Raw genomic sequence first — 18,790 nt, 5'->3', positions numbered from 1 at the left:
AGTGGAGGTGATGGAATTCCAGTTGAGCTATTTCAAGTCTTGAAATATGATGCTGTGAAAGTGCTGCACTCAATATGCCAGCAGATTTGGAAAACTCAGCAGTGGCCACAGGACTGGAAGAGGTCAGTCTTCATTCCAATCCCAAAGAAAGGCAATGCCAAAGAATGCTCAAACTACCGCACAATTGCACTCATCTCACACGCTAGTAAAGTCATGCTCAAAATTATCCAAGCCAGGCTTCAGCAGTATGTAAACCGTGAACTCCCAGATGTTCAAGCAGGTTTTAGAAAAGGCAGAGGCACCAGAGATCAAATTGCCAACATGCGCTGGATCATGGAGAAAGCAAGAGAGTTTCAGAAAAACATCTATTTCTGCTTTATTGACTATGCCAAAGCCTTTGACTGTGTCGATCACAATAAACTGTGGAACATTCTGAAAGAGATGGGAATCCCAGACCACCTGACCTGCCTCTTGAGAAACCTGTATGCAGGTCAGGAAGCAACTGTTAGAACTGGACATGGAACAACAGACTGGTTCCAAATAGGAAAAGGTGTACATCAAGGTTGTATATTGTCACCTTGCTTATTTAACTTATATGCAGAGTACATCATGAGGAACGCTGGGCTGGAAGAAGCACAAGCTGGAATCAAGATTGCTGGGAGAAATATCAATCACCTCAGATATGCAGATGACACTACCCTTATGGCAGAAAGTGAAGAGGAACTCAAAAGCCTCTTGATGAAAGTGAAAGAGGAGAGTGAAAAGGTTGGCTTGAAGCTCAACATTCAGAAAACAAAGATCATGGCATCTGGTCCCACCACTTCATGGGAAATAGATGGAAAAACAGTGGAAACAGTGTCAGACTTTGTTTTTTGGGGCTCCAAAATCACTGCAGATGCTGATTGCAGCCATGAAATTAGAAGACGCTTGCTGCTTGGAAGGAAAGTTATGACCAACCTTGGTAGTATATTAAAAAGCAGAGACATTACTTTGCCAACCAAGGTCCGTCTAGTCAAGGCAATGGTTTTTCCTGTGGTCATGTATGGATGTGAGAGTTGGACTGTGAAGAAGGTTGATCGCCAAAGAATCGATGCTTTTGAACTGTGGTGCTGGAGAAGACTCTTGAGAGTCCCTTGGACTGCAAGGAGATCCAACCAGTCCATTCTAGAGGAGATCAATCCTGGATGTTCACTGGAGGGACTGATGCTAAAGCTGAAACTGCAATACTTTGGCCACCTCATGCGACGAGTTGACTCACTGGAAAAGACTCTGATGCTGGGAAAGGTTGGGGGCAGGAGGAGAAGGGGACGACAGAGAATGAGATGGCTGGATGGCATCACCGACTCTGTGGACATGAGTTTGAGTGTACTCCGGGAGTTGGTGATGGATAGGGAGGCCTGGCGTGCTGTGATTCATGGGGTTGCGGAGAGTCGGACACGACTGAGCGACCGAACTGAACTGAACTGAACTGAAAATCCTATATGGTTGGGACTTTTCTCCATAAAGCTAGAAATTCTTTTCTGTAGAGACTTTCTCTCCCAGTTTCAAAGCAATTCATAAACACAGACTGCTTCATCATACCCAGAGAAAAAAGGAGAGGTAAATTTAAAGTCATTCCTTTGCTCAAAGAAAAGCCTTACACAAGGAACTACAAGTCAGAGAACAAAGATTTGCCTTCTCTGTTATGATCATATTCATTCCCTGACCTTCTTCCTTACAAGGAAAGAGAATAGAGAAGAGAGCTGGCAACTTGGGGAATGCTCCCTAAAAAAGAAAATGATTCGGTCTGAATGATTAAAAAAAAAAAAAAAATACCACTAATGCAAGCCTAGCACCCCCAAGGCAAAGAAGAAAAGTCTTCTTTCTCCAATTCACCGACTGAACCTCACTTGCCAGGTTCTAAAACCATAGAGTATGCTGGATCCTTCAAGAGACTATAAGCAAACAAATGGGATACACTCACACTAAGAATGCACCTACAGACCATTAAACAACTCAGATTTCTCAAACAGCAGTGTACAGAAGCCAAAAGTGCTTACATTTACGTCAAAACTGTTGCTGCTGCTGCTAAGTCACTTCAGTCGTGTCCGACTCTGTGTGACCCCATAGACGGAAGCCCACCAGGTTCCCCCGTCCCTGGGATTCTCCAGGCAAGAACACTGGAGTGGATTGCCATTTCCTTCTCCATTACGTAAAAACTAAGCCTAGATTTTTGCCCTGGAGCTGTTATGTATATATATGCATGTGTGACAACTCTCAGATTACCTTTTGAAATCTTAACAAGAATGATACTTCATAGGATTGTTTTGGGAATTAAATAAAATAGCATATTAATAGGCAGTGGCTCAGAGGTTAAAGCGTCTGCCTCCAATGCGGGAGACCCGGGTTCAATCCCTGTGTTGGGAAGATTCCCTGGAGAAGCAAACAGTAACCCACTCCAGTATTCTTGCCTGGAGAATCCCATGGACGGAGAAGCCTGGTAGGCTACAGTCCACAGGGTCGCAAAGAGTCGGACACGACTGAGCGACTGAACCGAATAGTATGGAAATCCAGTAGAGTGTCAGGCTGGGTGCTCAATTATTTCCTCTTTCCTTTTCTGAAGTGAGAATGAAAGCTGCCTATTCATGAAGTATACACAGTTTGTACAAAATATAGGCAGAGAAATTTCTCTCTAAATATCCATATGCTCCCCAACATTTTCCAGCCACCTTGCAGCTAGTTGAGGTCATGTGATTAAATCCATATCTTACTTTCAGACCAAAGCACTTACAGCCAGCACATGACCCTCTAGTTATCCTGCCTGGGCATGTTGAAAATGGCAGAGCTACAAGTTGTAAGCTGCACAGATCCCAGCCAGCACATGGAAGAGCTACCCAGGAGTCCCTGGACCTACAGAGGACTTCTTACAAGTCAAAGAATTAAACATTTATATGTTGAAGTTAATGCAACACAAAAGAGCTTAGCAAAATTGAACGTCTCCTTTTACAGCCTAACTGCACTCAAATGCATATATAAAGATGGCAAGTCCTATGCTTAGGTATCATGGACTTCCCCAGTGGTTCAGTGGTAAGGAATCTGCCTGCAATGCAGGAGCCCCAGGAGGCATAGGTTTGATCCCTGAGTGGGGAAAATCCCCTGGAGAAGGAAATGGTAGCCCACTCCAGTATTCCTGCCTGGGAAATCCCATGGACAGAGGAGTCTGGCAGGCTACAGTCCATGGAGTCTCGAAAGAGTCGGACACGACTGAAGCAACTTAGTATGCACACATGCTTAGGTATTAAAGGATATCTTCCTTTCTGTGTAATTTGGTATGTCCAGAACGAACAGAATAATTAAGAGAGAATACTGACAGCAAAGTAGAAAAGCAATCCAACATACACAGAGTAACTCAGAAACTGATCCTTATAGTTTCACCTCAAAAGAAAAGGAGAAAAAACTCTAAAATCAAGAATCTAAACTCTTTTCTAGTTAATCATACAGGTTAGACAATTAAAAAAAAAAAAAAGCAAGGATCCAAAAATAAAAGCTGAGAAACTAAAAACAGCTATGAAGAAACAGGTAAAAGAAAGAAAAGCAGAACAAGACTTTAAACACCCTTGCACTGTGCAGTAAAGCAGCCGGCGTCACTTGTCGCTGTCACAGTAGTAGTACAGGGCCACAACTGCCTACCCAAATTCTGGAATATCCCAGAAGCTCTAAAGATCAAAGACTGAAAAATAATTTGGCAGCAACACCAAACATGAACTAACCTGAAACTATCTGTAGTGCCGCCTGGGTGTAGTACAGTTTGGGTGTAGAAATACAGATGCGTTTGATGATGGAGTGCTGCCCCGGATCCCACTGGCAGTGTTACATAAACTACATCACACTCCCTTTCTAAAGTCTGAAAACTTCCACATTCTGAAACATTACTGGCCCCACAGGTTAGAAATAAAGGACTATGGACGTGTGACAATAATAGGATAATCTCTGTACTGTCTTAATGATAAAAATCAAAATCAGATGAAGAGCATGGCTTTCTAAACTGTTTGCAGTTCAATGTACTGAATCAAACTGAATTTTGATGATTTCCCAATGGTTATTTACACTCAATGATACTTCAGTATTTCTGGTAGCACACAGATATAACCAGTCTAAACCTAAATCATGAAGAGGGTATAATGAAGTAGTAGGAAACTAGTTAATTAATTTAAAATATTGCTATAAGTATCTCTGGCCTCAATAGACCATAATTTTAAAGGTACTCAACGTAGCCATTCCTGTAGGTTCACATTAAAAAAAAAAAAAAAAAGCCACGTATCAGATGATATAAGATAAACTACAGCAAGCACAAAGATGGAGATACCAGATGATATAAGATAAACTACAGCAAGCAGAAGATGGAGATACCAGCTCTGAGGAAAGTATAGGAGAATGTATATTCACTAGGCATCACTACCAAGACAGGAAAATAGTAATAAATGAACTATGTAAAACGTAAAGAGGCAAGGTATTGGAATTAACACCTACAGTAGGATTTCTCAACCTCTACTGACATTTTAGGCCAGATAAAATATTTGTTGGAGGGGGTGACCTAGGTATTACAGGGTGTTTAAGAGCATCCCTGACCTCTAGTCACTAAATCATTAATAGCAGCTCCTCTTCCCCCGTTGTGAAAAGTCTCCAGGCATTGCCAATTGTGCCACAGGACAACTGCAGTGGGGTGTGCCAATAAGAAGGCAAAAATCACCCCCAGTTGAGAACTGGGGAAAGAGAAATATTAAAGGTTTAAAGATGTTTTTACTTCTAGATTCTAAAATGCCAAATAAGCTACCCTGTTAAAGCAGTATAGATAGGGGGAAAAAATATCTTTCTAGTTCTCTAGATCTACAGGTGGTTTTATTGTTTTTAATCTTAATTTTGTAGGAAAGACGAGAATGGCAGATCAAGATCCACTGGAGCATCCCTGTACTCTAAGGAACAATGATGTGCTGATTTTCTTATAACTAAACATACCCATCTGTTGTTACAGCTACTCATTCAAGGAGGGAATAAGGTACCAGCTTATCTACAGAAAAGAACAAAACAATTCGAGTCTTGCAGGTAGCTGCAAAGTAACCACGTAACTTTTTAAATGCACAGTTTTCACCCACTTTCTGATTACATTATCTGCACTGAACTTAACAGATCCCTAATAAAAATGTGACCTATTGAGGGCGAAGATTATTATTTTCAATTATACCACTCTTTTGGAAATAATGTTCAGTCACAAAGTACTGAATCTTTCTGCTACACTGGCATGTATGAGGGAAATAAATAGCTTTACTGCAAATTAATTTCTTTTTATAATACAAATGGTAGCCAAATACCTCTGAACAATCATATTAAAAATGACAATTATGGGGATTTCCCCAGTGGTTCAGTGGTTAAGACTCTGCCTTCCAATGCAGAGTGTGCAAGTTCAATCTTTGGTTGAGAAACTAAGATTTCACATGTTTCAGTGCGAAGCCAAAAATTAAAACACACACAATTATGAAAAAGTAAAGAATATATGGGATATTTCATAGATCTCCAATCTAGAGTCATTATTTGGCCTAGAATTTCTATTCCTGTCAATTTGACAGACCAGTTGGAAAACACCTTCAGTCAGAGTAGTTCTCTACTTAACTATTTTACAAACTGAGCATCCAACTAAGATTTAATTTTTAGAAAAAGGCCATTATAGGATTTTTTTCAAGAGTTGAAAACAAAAGGGCTAGACGATTAATGAAACAATTTTGTTTTATGAACTAGCGTACCTTCACATAGCACATTTTGGCTAACACAAACAATAACAATCAAATGTATACACAAAGAAGAAAAAGCAATCTATCCATATGTGTTGCAGGATTTAAAACCAAGTATTACACAAGCAATCAACACAGCTATGTAGATTCACATGTCACTTTCGTCATGACCTGCCTTCATATGTCAACTAAAGAAAGCTTCCAAAATCTCTCCTTAGATCAGAGGAGGAAAGAATGTCATGTTCAGATAACTAGCAAATTATATCAACTCAGAATCTAAATTTTACAAAATTATTGATATAATCTCATTCTTAGTAAAACTATGAATTCCCATAATGGAATACTTAAAAGGGAAAACATATCACCAGTATTTAAAAGTAGTTTATTATAATCCACTGGACAGAGCATTCTCTGCTGAATTAGGTTTCATTAACCATTAGCATTGGAGAAGGAAATGGCAACCCACTCCAGTGTTCTTGCCTGGAGAATCCCAGGGACGGGGGAGCCTGGTGGGCTTCCGTCTATGGGGTTACACAGAGTCGGACACGACTGAAGTGACTTAGCAGCAACCATTAGCATATTTCTTTAAAGAGGATATACTATTTGTTCAACCTTGCCCAGTGTTCTTAGGTTTTATTTTCTTTTTTACTCAAGTTCCAAGCAACTGCTTTTAACTAGCTGCCTGACATTCCCAATAGGTGCAGAGCTGATTAAGATAAAATTACTCTGAAAGTTGGATGCTGATGCACTGGAGAAAATGCCAGCAAAAGTGAAGGCACACTACTAAGCTAGCTCTTTAACCACGCCTCAACCACGTTATTGACCCAATTCACATTAAGGAATTTCAAAACATATAAATTCATCTAATCTTCACAACAAATTTATAAAGGGGGTATAATTTTAATCTCTTATTATACAGATAAGAAACAGAAAGAAATATTCCATAACTTATCTAAGGTAACACAGCTATTAACTGCCAGAGCAGGGACTTGTACTCAGTCCAGCTCAAGTATCAGTGCTTTTCAAACCTTAAAATACATACAGTCCATCTGGAAATCTAGTTGAAATTCAGATCCTGATTCAGTACTTTTGCAGGGGGGGTTAGGCAAGATTCTACATTTCTAAAAGATTCTACGGTTCTAAAACCTCACCTGTGATACAGATGCTACTGGTCTCAAGACCAGCCCTGAGCAGCAAAGAAATGGTGCAAGGCGGTAATAATCTGCAAAAAGAGGCAGAGCTCATCCACAACAGTGGCTTATGAGTAAATCAGGGTTTCCCAACTACTGGTTTAGAACTTAATTGATTTTGTTCATTTTTTAGAAAGGAGGAAATGAGCAAAATTTGCAAGCATCAGAGCACCCACTTTCAGGTTTTGCATGTTAATACAATAACTTGAAACTGTAATGCCTCCCTCTCAATAAGGCCTTTCTAACATCCAAAAACTATTTACAAATGTCCCTGAATGTCTACTTTAATATAGGTTCAATCTGAACATAGTAAAGGATATTTTTAGAGCATGTTTTTGTACTGTCTCAGATATGAAAAGAATTAAAAAGACTGAGTTAAAAATCCAGCACCTTTCTAAACTTCCACCACCTGTCAAGTCCTGAGAGGGCACCCTCTGGGGAACAGATGGAATATAAATGTCTTACAGCACATCACTCAATTCTACTTAATAACTTTCTCTAAAAACAGATAAGGAAATGCACATAATACAACCTCCCTTCATTCTCACTGGTGCATCAACTCTTCACACTCTAATCTAGAATAAAGAATATAAATTGAAACCACTAAGTGTTATATTTGTAAATGCTTCAGCCTAAAGCATTCCAATACCTAAAAACTGAAATGCCATCAAATCACTGGAAATAACATTTTATCAATACTACCCAAATATATTCAGACAGGTTTAAAGCCATACATTTAATTCAATAATTAAGTCTATCCTATGATCACCCTGGGTATATATATACATATTTGACACAGCTATATAAGTAACTAAAAAAATTTTATTAATTAAACATAGGAAAAGATTTAAGAAAAAAATCTTAAGTCTGAGTAATTTTGCTTTTGTTGAGTTTTCTTGTATTTCATTCAAGTTTTTTTCTCGATGTACAGACATACTTTACATTCTTCTCTGAAAAATTAAATGTATCACATACTTCGACAAGCCTGTAAAAATCATATTCAAAACCATAATGGAATTCTGATTAACTACACGTGAAAGTCAAAATAATTAGGTTTCATAGATTTCAGACAATATGAACTCACATATTTTCTAGAATTTATTAATAGAGTCCCACTATTAATTATAAATTAACAAATTTAAACTGTACAATCACCATAAAGCTAAAATTCTCACCTGTGAATTACAAGAACACCAAATACGTATTTGACACAAAGGTAAAAATACAAATTTTAAATTAGCTGTCAAAAATCCTAAAAATGTCTCCACTAAACCTTACTATTCCAAACTCCTGCTGAAGAACAAGACCTAGATGTTCTTCCACCCAAAAGAATCTGAAGACTTACAGAAAAACACAAAAAAATGTGAATATTTCACTTGTCCAGCATATGAAAGAAAACTGTCCCCAAACTAATAAAAACAAAAACAACGTCTCCGGTCTCCTACCAAGACTGATATTTTCTCATGGTTTTTTATTCCTCTATTAATCACTCACACAGTCACAAAAGCACTCATACATTAAAAGAAGCAGAGAACTGAAAGGTGTCGTTTGCAGTAGTTGACAGTGATCACAAGCTGTGAGGAGGGAAAGCACAGATGATGTATGTATGCCAAGTTACTGCTCAATGAGCAAGCCCAAAGGTTCACCATTTCACTAGTCTAATCACTAAATGTGAAGCATTATTTCATGGACTGAAAGGAAATCTGGTATATAAAGAGAAAAATAAAAGCAAATTAAACTAAACTTTCTGTCTCTAAGACAGACTATACTTCCTCTACAATAATCGTCAGTGACCTTGAGGAAACATTCCTGGGTTAAATAGGCAGAGCATATTTCTTCAACAACTGCAACACTATTGCTCTCAGGGCAACCAGCACGTGTCTACTGGGCTTACTAGATTCACACACGAACACTATTTAATAGTTTGTGCCATTTGAAGAAAATCAACAAAAACCTTTAAAAAATGTTTGACCTTACAGGCAATTTTAAAACAATAAAGAACTGATAGATCTTTACATCTTCTATAATGAGAAATACCAGAATACACTCTACACGTTAGGTAATGCTTACAGAGAGCAAATTTAACCTGACCTCCCTAAATGGCTACAGATTTGACACACCATTTAGAAGCCTGAAAGGAAATACTGATTTATTTATTCTCTAAAGCAGTGCTGTTCAACAGAAATACAACATGAGCCACATATGTAATTTTAAATTGTCTAGTAACCGTATTAAAACAGGAAAAAAGAAATTAATTTTAAAACGTTTTATATACCGAAATAACCAAAACCCAACACATCAAAACATCAGTATTTCAACATGTATTAAATATTTTCTGAAAATCAGTAAAATATTTTGCATTCTTTTCTTCATATTGTTTTCAAAATCTGATGTGTATTTTACACTTACAGAACATCTCATTTTGGACTACAACCGAAGTGGTCAATAGCCACAAGTGGTTAGTGGCTACATTACTGGACAGCGCAGCTAGCTCCTAAGTACTACTTTGATATCTGACATACTACTATCTGTTTAAAATTAGCTTACATTCATGTTTCCGTTTTGAATTGAAATGTCTGATTACAAACATTAATATAAGCAAATAAACATCATATCACCTTATCAGTTAACATTCACAATAATAAGTGGTTGGATTATATCCTGTTATGTCTCAAGTAGATTTCAGAAATAGGTCTGATCACCACTAGTGAACACAACTTGTAGAAAAATATAGGTAAGACAAGAAAACACTTTCATATCAAACCATAACACTGCCTTATTTCTAGCAGCCACTCTGGTTTCTGAGTACCTATCTCCATGCAAATTATCTACAAGACAGCTTTTCTAAGTCTGATGAATTTTGGAAGTCATACAGTCACAGATGAAAAACAGCGCTAAGAGGAATTTAAATAATATTTCAGGGAAAAAACTACAAACCAGTTACTTTTAACGCACCTTATACCAACCAACAATCTTAAATCATTCTACATGAGTTTCACTGAAATGACTTCTTCCCACAAATTCCAACTCATTCACTGTCTTTTATACACACATTTCTAGTACCAAAAATACTAAGAATTTTCCCAAGTAATTAAACCATTTGATTAAAATGTAAATAATTCCAACAATGCATTCTCTAGAAAACAGCAACTAAAACCATTAGCTTACCACATAAACTCTGTCCTAAAGGCAAGTTACTGAATAAATCAAACAGAAACAACTATACTCCTGTTTACTGCATTTACATTTTGTAACACCACACTCAGCAATTTCTAAATTTGGAAGGTCAGTTCAGATTGCACACAAACAGTAACTTTAAAGCTTAGCAAAATTTTAGAAGTTTCTGCAATATACTTCTGAATAAACACACTACAGAACTATTACAAGAGGGTAAAAATCAGCACCATTCATATTAATCCCAGCAAGAAGCAAAATCAATATATTCATAAGTTCAAAATGTATGATACACTCTAAAAAGGTTTTTTTTCTCCCAAATTTATTTAATTCACCCAAGACAATTTTTGTTCAATCCACTTGCAAAGCTGAAAAGAAGCAAATGTAGCCTCTTCTGCAGCACAAATACCCAACAATGATACATGAATCTCTGGATATTTTTCCACAATTTGAAATTAAAACAACAAAATTTGTTTCTTACCTGCAGTTAGGAGGAGGATCAAGCGTTATTTCAGCTAGCTCCTTCTGAATTCTGTTAGTGAAATGAGAACAAACAAAAAGGCTTTCAGAGTCTACAGAATAACCGGGGAATTACACTGCCCTCTACCACCACGCAGTTAAATGCAAGGCTGGCTTCGCCTTCAGTAATGCTAACATGGCTGCTTCCTCTTTGTTCTCAGAGGCATAACCCAAATCCCTTAACAGAAACTTTGCAGCTTTTTTTCTCACTTGCTACTGTAAATAAGTAAGACATTCACACCTGATTTGAGAACTAGCCCTCCACTTGTACTCAGAAAAGGATATAAATTGTATTTTAAAGGACTTTTTACCAAAGAAATTCTCTTTTCAAGCTTATATGCAAATGAGACAAGAGGGAGGAGGGAAACCACTAGAATATTTGACAATGACTCCAAAACACTTTACCATGGTAAAAATTAACAAGCTACTGAAAGTGCACATTAATAATTTTGACAATATTTTATCTGTCAGAAAAAAGTCTGAAATTTACAAATATTTTTACCAGTGACAAACTTTCAAAGAATTCTGGCATTCGTATTTAAGTAAATCTGTTTTCCCTGACCTTAGGTACAGCTCTTAAATTTAATAAATTTGGGAGAAAAGATAGACAGCCTTGAGGTAAGAGGAAAAAGAGAAGTTCTTATTTTATTCAAATTTACAATGATTTAAAAACTTAAGATATGTTTAATATGTTCATCAACAAGATTGTAAGAAACTGAGAAGGATTTTAAATTATCTCACGGACTGCTGTTATTTCATAAAATATTCTAGTTACTGACACTTGATTATTGATACAATAGAGGTGAAAATCCACAGAACGCCAACATTTAATCAGCTTTTATATTTTCTTTTGGTTGAGATCAACAAAAATCAATAAAATGTCGATATCAGCTAATGCTGGAGGAACACCTGATGTGTAATTACTGAAATTCACAGGTAGTCTATTTACGACTACCACTGATTGGAGTCCCATTGACAGCATCTTTTTTTCACTATCACAGAAATATAAATCAACAGAAAACAAATGATCTTTCACTTATATCCAACTAAATATGCTTCTCCTGCTGTTGAGTATTAACATGTCAAGCATATCCACAAATTTCAGAGTGGAGAGGCATAATGCAAACTTCTCAACCACCAAGTGCACCTAACATGTAAAGGGCTACTTTTCGGTTTTACCTACTCTCACAAGGACATGGAGGTGTGACCATAGCTTAACTGGAAAAAGTAAAACCTGAGATGAATGACTTAAAGTCGTGCTTGTGAAAACTGAAAACAGACTTGAAGTACAATTTTAAAATCTGCCTTCAGATACAGCCAAGGCCCTGAGTTTAAAAATTTTCTAGCAAACATGACCATTTCTGATCATTAAGTTTCACGAAGAGAGACACTGATCTCTCCAAGTGTCACCTTCAACGAAGATGAATATAATTCATAAAAAGACAACATCCTCAAATGTACCAACTAATCTGGAATCACCAAATTTTCCTTGCCAACTCCTTAATATGTCAGATGTTACTCCAATCTCTACTCAAGGACACTCTCTCTGAAGTTACCAAAGCACGGAACAAGTTTGCTTAAAAGTCTAATTCTAGGGAGGTGGCTTATATACCACCTAAAAAGAATGACAACTCATTCAAGTCCAAACAAAACTGATAGCAAATATTTTTGAACTATTGCTGCTGATGTTAAATCAACAAAAGCGTCCATTTGGAAGACACACTGACAACGTGCTTAATCCTTTTTTTTTACACGTTACCTTTTAGCACTAGTGGATAATTTAGCAGTGGTTTTGCTAGAGAGTTTGGTGTTTTTCTTCTGCTGGGTGGCAGAAGGTTTTCTTTCTTCTTGTTCTTCAGGCTCTGGAGCGGCTGGGTCTCGCTGGTCTGCATCTGAACTACCACTGCTGGTGCTGGGGCTCTCATCATCGGACCTCTGCCGATCACTGGACATCTTGGTGAAGTTATTCCTTAGAAAACTTTTAAAGAACAAACGGGGAAAGAAAGGAAATGTAAGTCTAAGAAAGAAACCAATAGCATTTTCTTCTCTTCATCTTCACCTAAAATCGTGTTTTAATGAAAACGCTTCAAAAGTGTTCACACTTATCTCATCGAACAGCAAGGTTACAGTGGGGGTGATGTGGCTCACAACGGCAGCGTTCAGGGATTTACCGAACTCAAGTTAGAAAACCCACTCACATTTTCTTCCATCCCTTGGACAATCTATCAATTGTCTACTTTCTCAGAAGGCATGAAACAGATTTGCCAGGGAACTTAGGGAACGAGCATTAATAACATATGACACACTGTAAATAACAGATCTCGCTGAAAAATGTTAAAAAGTCACTAATAACGTCTAAATATTTACACACTGACATTGGTCAAAGCTACCAAATTCCTCTTCCGAGAGGAAAACATACCCTGTTAATCGCCCATATGCTTATTTAAGGTGGTGATTCCGCCTCTGTGCACGTAAGCCTTTAAATACAACACTCAGGAATTTAAAAAATCAACTAACAAGCTGTTCTGGCCACGGCCAGCAGCGAAGATTCATCCGGCCAAGACCAAGCTGCCACCCTGGGAAAAGCAGAATTCAAACTGCACCTTCTGCATAGCTCCCCATGCCATCAAGGTCCCTCGCTCAATTTTTACATCACGGACCGACATTTTGTCCAAATAACCAAAAAAAAAAAAAAAAAAAAATTTTTTTTTTTTTCTTCAGAGGAAAAACAAACAAACAAAGCCTCAAGAAGTGCAACAAATTTCCGCGCCCGGCGAGGCGAGCCGCGGCCGGCGGCGGCCACGCAGCCCGGCGGCCCTTTGTGGGGAGGGCCGCGCGGGGGCCGCGGGCAGCGCTCGCCGCGCCGGGCGCCAAGTGATGCGAGCCGCGCGGCCGGCCCCGCGGCGGCGGCCCGCGGACACCGGCGGCGCGGGCGCCCGGCGCGAACAAAGCTGCCCGCCCCCGCCCCCGCCGCCGCCGCCGCCCCGGCCGCCCCCCGCGCGGCCCCCCGGCCCCGCCGCCTTACCTCGGCCGCCCGCCCGGCCCGCTCGCGCGCCGCTACGCTGTGGGGGAGGGAGAGAGGAAAAAACCCTTCCTTAAGGAAATGGAGGCAGCCGGGGGGGGGACGGGGGGGCAGGGAAAAAAAGAAGCCGAGGAGGCTCCGGCCGGGGAGTGTGGAACATTGAAAGTCGGCGGGGGCTGTGCAGTGCCGGGCTCCGGCCGGAGGGTGGCGCCGCCCAGCGCCTTCGGAAAGCAGGGGGGCGGCGGTGGGAGCCCGGCGGGGCGAGGGCGCGAGCTCCCGGCGAGGCTGAGGGGCCGCGGGAGCCCCCCGCGCGCTGTGGCCTCCCGCCGCCGCCGCCGCCCGGCTCGGCTCCTCCCGGCCGCGCAGTCAGCAAGTTCCGCGGCGCGCGCGGGGGGCGGGGCGGGCGCGGCGGCGGCGGCGCGCGCGCGCGCGCTCGCTGCTTGCCTGGCGGAGGGGCGCGCGCCGCCGGCGGGCGCGAGCTGCTCCCGCGCGCTCCCGCGCGGCCTCTCCGCGCCTCCCTGCACCCGGGGGGGCGCACGCGTCCGCCCGCCCGCGCGCGGCCCGGACAAAGAGCGCGGCGGGGACCCGGCGGGCCGGCCCCTGCCGCCCTTGGCCGCGGAGCCCTTGCCGGAGGAGGCGGGGGCGCGGGCGCCGTCTCGCGGGGCCGCTGTGCCGCGGGGCGGCTTCCGGCCTGAGCCCGCCTCCGCAGCGAGGCTGCCCATTGGACTACCCGCCCGCACAGGCTGCAGCTGGGGTCATGCCCGGGCTGGCCCACTCCGCTCTCCTAGCGCACGGGCCCGTGTAGTCCACGGGGTCCCCATGCCTGGGCAAGGGCCTGGCTCACGCGTGGCCGATAGCCCCCCACTGCCCTGGAAGATTGAAGATTAATGGGTGTCGTTGACGAGGCCAGGTACGCGGAGGCAGAGGAAAGCTGCCACCTGCCCCTCCTGAGAGCGCAGGGGGCAGGATGAGGTTTTGGACACTGAGAGGAGATAAAAGGATTTCGAGACCAGGTGACTATGGATGCTTTCAAAACTTAAAAATTCTAAACGATTAAAGTGAAGAGGGACGTAAGGAGGGTTCATACCTGATGCTTTGCTGGATGCTCTTCTGATGAGCATACTAGATACCAGTTCTGAAGAGCGAAATCCCTAAGTGGTACTGGGTCAGAATGTCCGCACAGAAAAGCTGCAGATGGACGATAGTGAAGGTTAGTTTTGTTCTGTCATTCTCAGTCTCCAGGTGGACTCTGCAGCTTTTGCCCCAGGGAACAAAGTGGCCAGAAGTACAGAAACTTCCTGTTTGCAGCCCAGACCTTCTTCAGCTCCTGAGAACTTGCTCCAGTGATGGAGCCCCAAAGGAATTTGTGGATTCCTCTCCCACAAGTGTCAGGGGCAGGGGTGCTGGGAGAATGTGGAGTTCACACAGAATGGCAGAGTCATAACAGATGAAATAGAATTAAAGGAAAAAAGAAAAAACGGCTGAGCGAGCCAATATGCTTATTTTTCCTCCAAATAGAAAGTTTTGCTAAAGGATTGCTTACAATTCTAATGAGTAAGTTACATTTCTGTGATTTTTCCTAAGACACAATCATTCAGTGAACATTTTGGAGGTCTATGCCCCAGGTGCTGGACGCAAAATTCACTCGTTCAACTACTGCGTAACTAAAGCCACATCTCTGAACTCTATGTTAGAAGCAACCGATCCAGAAGGGGAACAGGTAATTAAAGTGCACCAGGTTGGTTAGAAGGAAGGACACTAGTCAGAACGAATATTGAAGTCGCGAATGTTGAAGACAGAGCATAGTGTGTGTGTTGACAAGCAGCTTGATTGGGCTGGATCAAAGTGTACTTGTGGAAAGAGCTTGTTAGTGAAAATACCGGCAGAAGGTTCTCCCAACTTTTACACTGTGCTAGCAAATGCCAACCAATTTGGAGTTTGGATTTTTCTCTGTTTGGAATGTGAAGTTGTGAGAGGAAAGCTATATATTAAAAAAAAAAAAAAGGATTGTTTTAGGAAATCTAGTATCACAGTAGACTGAAGGCCCAAAGTAGACTGAAGGCACATTGACTGATGAGGTTTGGGTGGAGCTGGGAGATTGGGAGATAAGGATATTTAGTTATGTTTTCGTAGCATTTTCCATGATAGAAGAAACAATAGTGAACTGAAAAGCAAGGCAACTAGATTCTAATCTCATTTTACCAGATTCATGTGACCTCAGGCAAGTTACACTTTCCAGTTTAATCTTTCTCCTATGTAGAAGTGTAGGACTTCCCTGGTGGCTCAGAGGGTAAAGCATATGCCCGCAATGCAGAAGACCTGGGTTCGATCTCTGGGTCAGGGAGATCCCCTGGAGAAGGAAATGGCTACCCACTCCAGTACACTTGCCTGGAAAGTCCCATGGACAGAGAAGCCTGGTAGACTATAGTCCATGGGGTCGCAAAGAGTCGGACACAACTGAGCAACTTCACTTTCACTATGTAGAAGTGTAAATCCTCTCTTGGCTCAAAAATTTCATGATTCTTCCATGTGTTTGAAGTCATGGAGGTCCACACAATTTTCACACAACAGAATACTTAGAAACTACCGAATGCTAAGAAATTGGAGTGAAATACAGGTGCTGCCCTTACTGAGCTTAATGTATAGTGGGACAACCAGAAATGTAGACTACAGAATGAGAAGTGCTGCATTAAAGGAGTGAACACAATGAGTGATGTGTTAATATTATCAATTAAAAATGAGTCATGGAATAAATTATTAATTAGACTTGAGGTTATGTATGGGTCAAAAAAAGTAACAATGAACTGGGCCTGAAAGGATCATTAAGTAATAATATAACCAGTGCTCCGGGCAAATTTTCTAGGACATAATAAATGTTCAATAAATAGTACTCAGGAAATGGCAACCCACTCCAGTATTCTTGCTTGGAGAATCCCATGGACAGAGGACCCTGGCGGGCTACAGTCCATAGGATCGGAAAGAGTCGGGCAGGACTGAAGCAACTGAGCATGCATGCATGCACAAAATCATTAAATTCACCAGAAAGAAAATGAATGGTTCTGTTGAGGTTAGAGACATTAGGGGTATGCCCCTACAATAGTAGGTAACCAGCTGCTTTTACCCTTGAAAATAGGAACCATGTCTTATATGCATTCATGTTGGCATACAGAGTTTGCCTAATGCAAATTATTCTATAAAGTATGCAATAAAAATTTTCCCATATAACCCCTCAAAATAGTACAACAAAGTAGACTTCAGCTACTGCAAGAAGATCATTCCCTCTTGGTTTCCTCTTTTTCTCTTCTTGGTATGAGATCCTGCCAACTTCTAGCTCACAGCACTGAGAAAGTCAGAAGTAAGAGGAAAAATACAAAATTCAATATTGCCATGAAGACCTCTTCTTCCCTTCCTCTCACAAATGCTGTGACATAAGGTACCTGGTCATTTCAAGGAGAGACAAGGCAGGTTCCAGAATCCTTTAGACTTCCCTGATGTGGGAATTGCTTTTCCCCATGCTTTTCAATAGGTCTCAGTGTTACACGTGTACATAAGTATGTGTGTGTATAACCAAGAATTCTATAGGAATACACATTTGCTTTGCTTAAGTTTCTGAAGTGAGTAACTATATAGCGGGGCCACAGATCTTTTTAAATCACCCACTGCGGCCAACAACATACCTTATATACAATGGATGTAGAATACTTGTTACTTTGCTTTGTTGCTTTCATTTACTTCCTTCCACCCAACAACCTTTCTCAACATCCTTTCCTTTTACCCTTCTTTGTTTTAGGCTGTTTCAGATGTTATCCAGTTACATGCATCCATTTGTCCTCTGGCTATAAAATTATCTTTTTCTATCCATTAAAAAAAAAAAACAGATTTTGATTTATTAGGAAGTCATTTCTTGGTCCAGGCTTAGTTTAAGAAGCCAAGATTGCCATTGTTATCTCTGGACCTCCAGAGTGCAATGCACCGATTGACACCTAGTGTGGCTCCACTGTGTCATGTGTGCAAAACCTGCCATGTGCCGTACCCTGGGCTGGAAGCTGGAAATGGGAAGCGGGCTTAAACCTCTATTTGGCTTCAGGGCACAAAGCTCAGTGATCGTGTTCTGCTTTTCTCCTTTGACAAAAGTCTGAGCAAGAGTACCAAAAAAGGCTATGTTTTTATTCCATAAAGAGCTTGTACACATGAAATGAAAGCATAAGCACCTTAATAAGAAAAAAGGCTTGAACAAATAATTTCTTTTTTTTTCCTTTAGCCACACCGTGGGGCTTGTGGGATTCTAGTTTCCAGACCAGGGATCAAACCTGGGCCCCCTGCAATGGAAGCGCGGAGTCCTGACCACTCGACCACTAGGGAATTTCCTAAACAGATAAATTTTTAAAAGAAATACATTTAACCTTATTTAAAACACACACACACACACAGACCACCGCAACATGGTAAAGTAATTGTCCTCCAATAAAACACACGTATACAACTCAATCTTGCTCAGTTCAGTTCAGTTGCTCAGTCGTGTCTGACTCTGTGACCCCATGGACTCAACCTTGCTAAGCAGCAAAAAAAGAAAAGGGAAAATTAAAATGAAGTACCTACCAAAATAACAAAAACAATTTCCAGTCTTTACAATCACTGCTGGCAAACTCATAAAAAAAAAAAAATTCCAATGTCCATTTTCAGTGGCATGAGAGTTAGTACTAGCTGTTTGAAAAGCAACTTCAAAGTTTGTGTCTAGGCTTAAATGTATCCATGTCCTTTAATCAAATTACTCCATTTCAAGAAATGTATCTTAAAAGGTACTCTAACTACAGAAAAAAATAACATTGAAAAATTGGGAGTTCCCTGGTGATTCAGTTGGTAAAGAATCTGCCTGCAGTGCCGGAGACCTGGGTTCAATCCCTGGATCAGGAAGATCCCCTGGAGAAGGGAATGCAACCCACTCCAGTATTCTTACCTGAAGAATTCCATGGACAGAGGAGTCTGGCAGGCTACAATCCATGGGATCACAAAGAGTCGGATACAACTGAGCAACTAACACACAACTATAGGAAAATGACTATAGAAACTGATTCACCCAATGAAATTTGCAGTTATTACAGTAATACATATGAAGATTA

At 41.0% G+C, this 18,790-nt stretch overlaps 2 protein-coding genes across 4 annotated transcripts in view; one reads left to right on the top strand and one right to left on the bottom strand.

Moving 5' to 3' along the window:
* The window catches only part of UBE2E3 (ubiquitin conjugating enzyme E2 E3), a 104,176-nt gene extending 89,932 nt beyond the window's left edge, over positions 1–14,244 (bottom strand). The window contains exons 1-3 of one of the 3 annotated variants that reach the window (XM_055397200.2): positions 14,115–14,244; positions 12,408–12,626; positions 10,611–10,661 (exon numbers count right to left, since the gene is read on the bottom strand). In XM_055397200.2, coding sequence (XP_055253175.1) covers positions 10,611–10,661; positions 12,408–12,601 — 245 coding nt within the window. In that variant the 5' untranslated portion in view covers positions 12,602–12,626; positions 14,115–14,244. Of the gene's footprint in view, positions 1–10,610; positions 10,662–12,407; positions 12,627–13,067; positions 13,222–13,673; positions 13,814–14,114 lie in introns of those variants that run through there. The other 2 variants (XM_055397198.2, XM_055397199.2) reach the window with 2 other exon arrangements.
* On the top strand, positions 13,752–16,888 carry LOC148778612 (uncharacterized). Its single transcript, XM_088841523.1, has 2 exons — positions 13,752–14,683; positions 14,906–16,888. Exon 1 carries the CDS (start codon positions 13,752–13,754, stop codon positions 14,556–14,558), a length of 807 nt encoding a protein of 268 aa, XP_088697649.1. The 3' UTR covers positions 14,559–14,683; positions 14,906–16,888.
* The last annotated feature ends 1,902 nt before the right edge of the window (positions 16,889–18,790 follow it).

This window comes from Moschus berezovskii, chromosome 2, assembly GCF_049115385.1.
Source record: "Moschus berezovskii isolate FMDL1 chromosome 2, NW_MosBer_1.0, whole genome shotgun sequence".
Lineage (NCBI taxonomy): Eukaryota > Metazoa > Chordata > Mammalia > Artiodactyla > Moschidae > Moschus > Moschus berezovskii.
This window is presented reverse-complemented; position numbering and strand designations above follow the sequence as displayed.

Coding starts and splice junctions, on each gene's coding strand:
- LOC148778612 (XM_088841523.1), top strand. CDS start 13,752: ATGGAGGCAGCCGGGGGGGGGACGGGGGGGCAGGGAAAAAAAGAAGCC.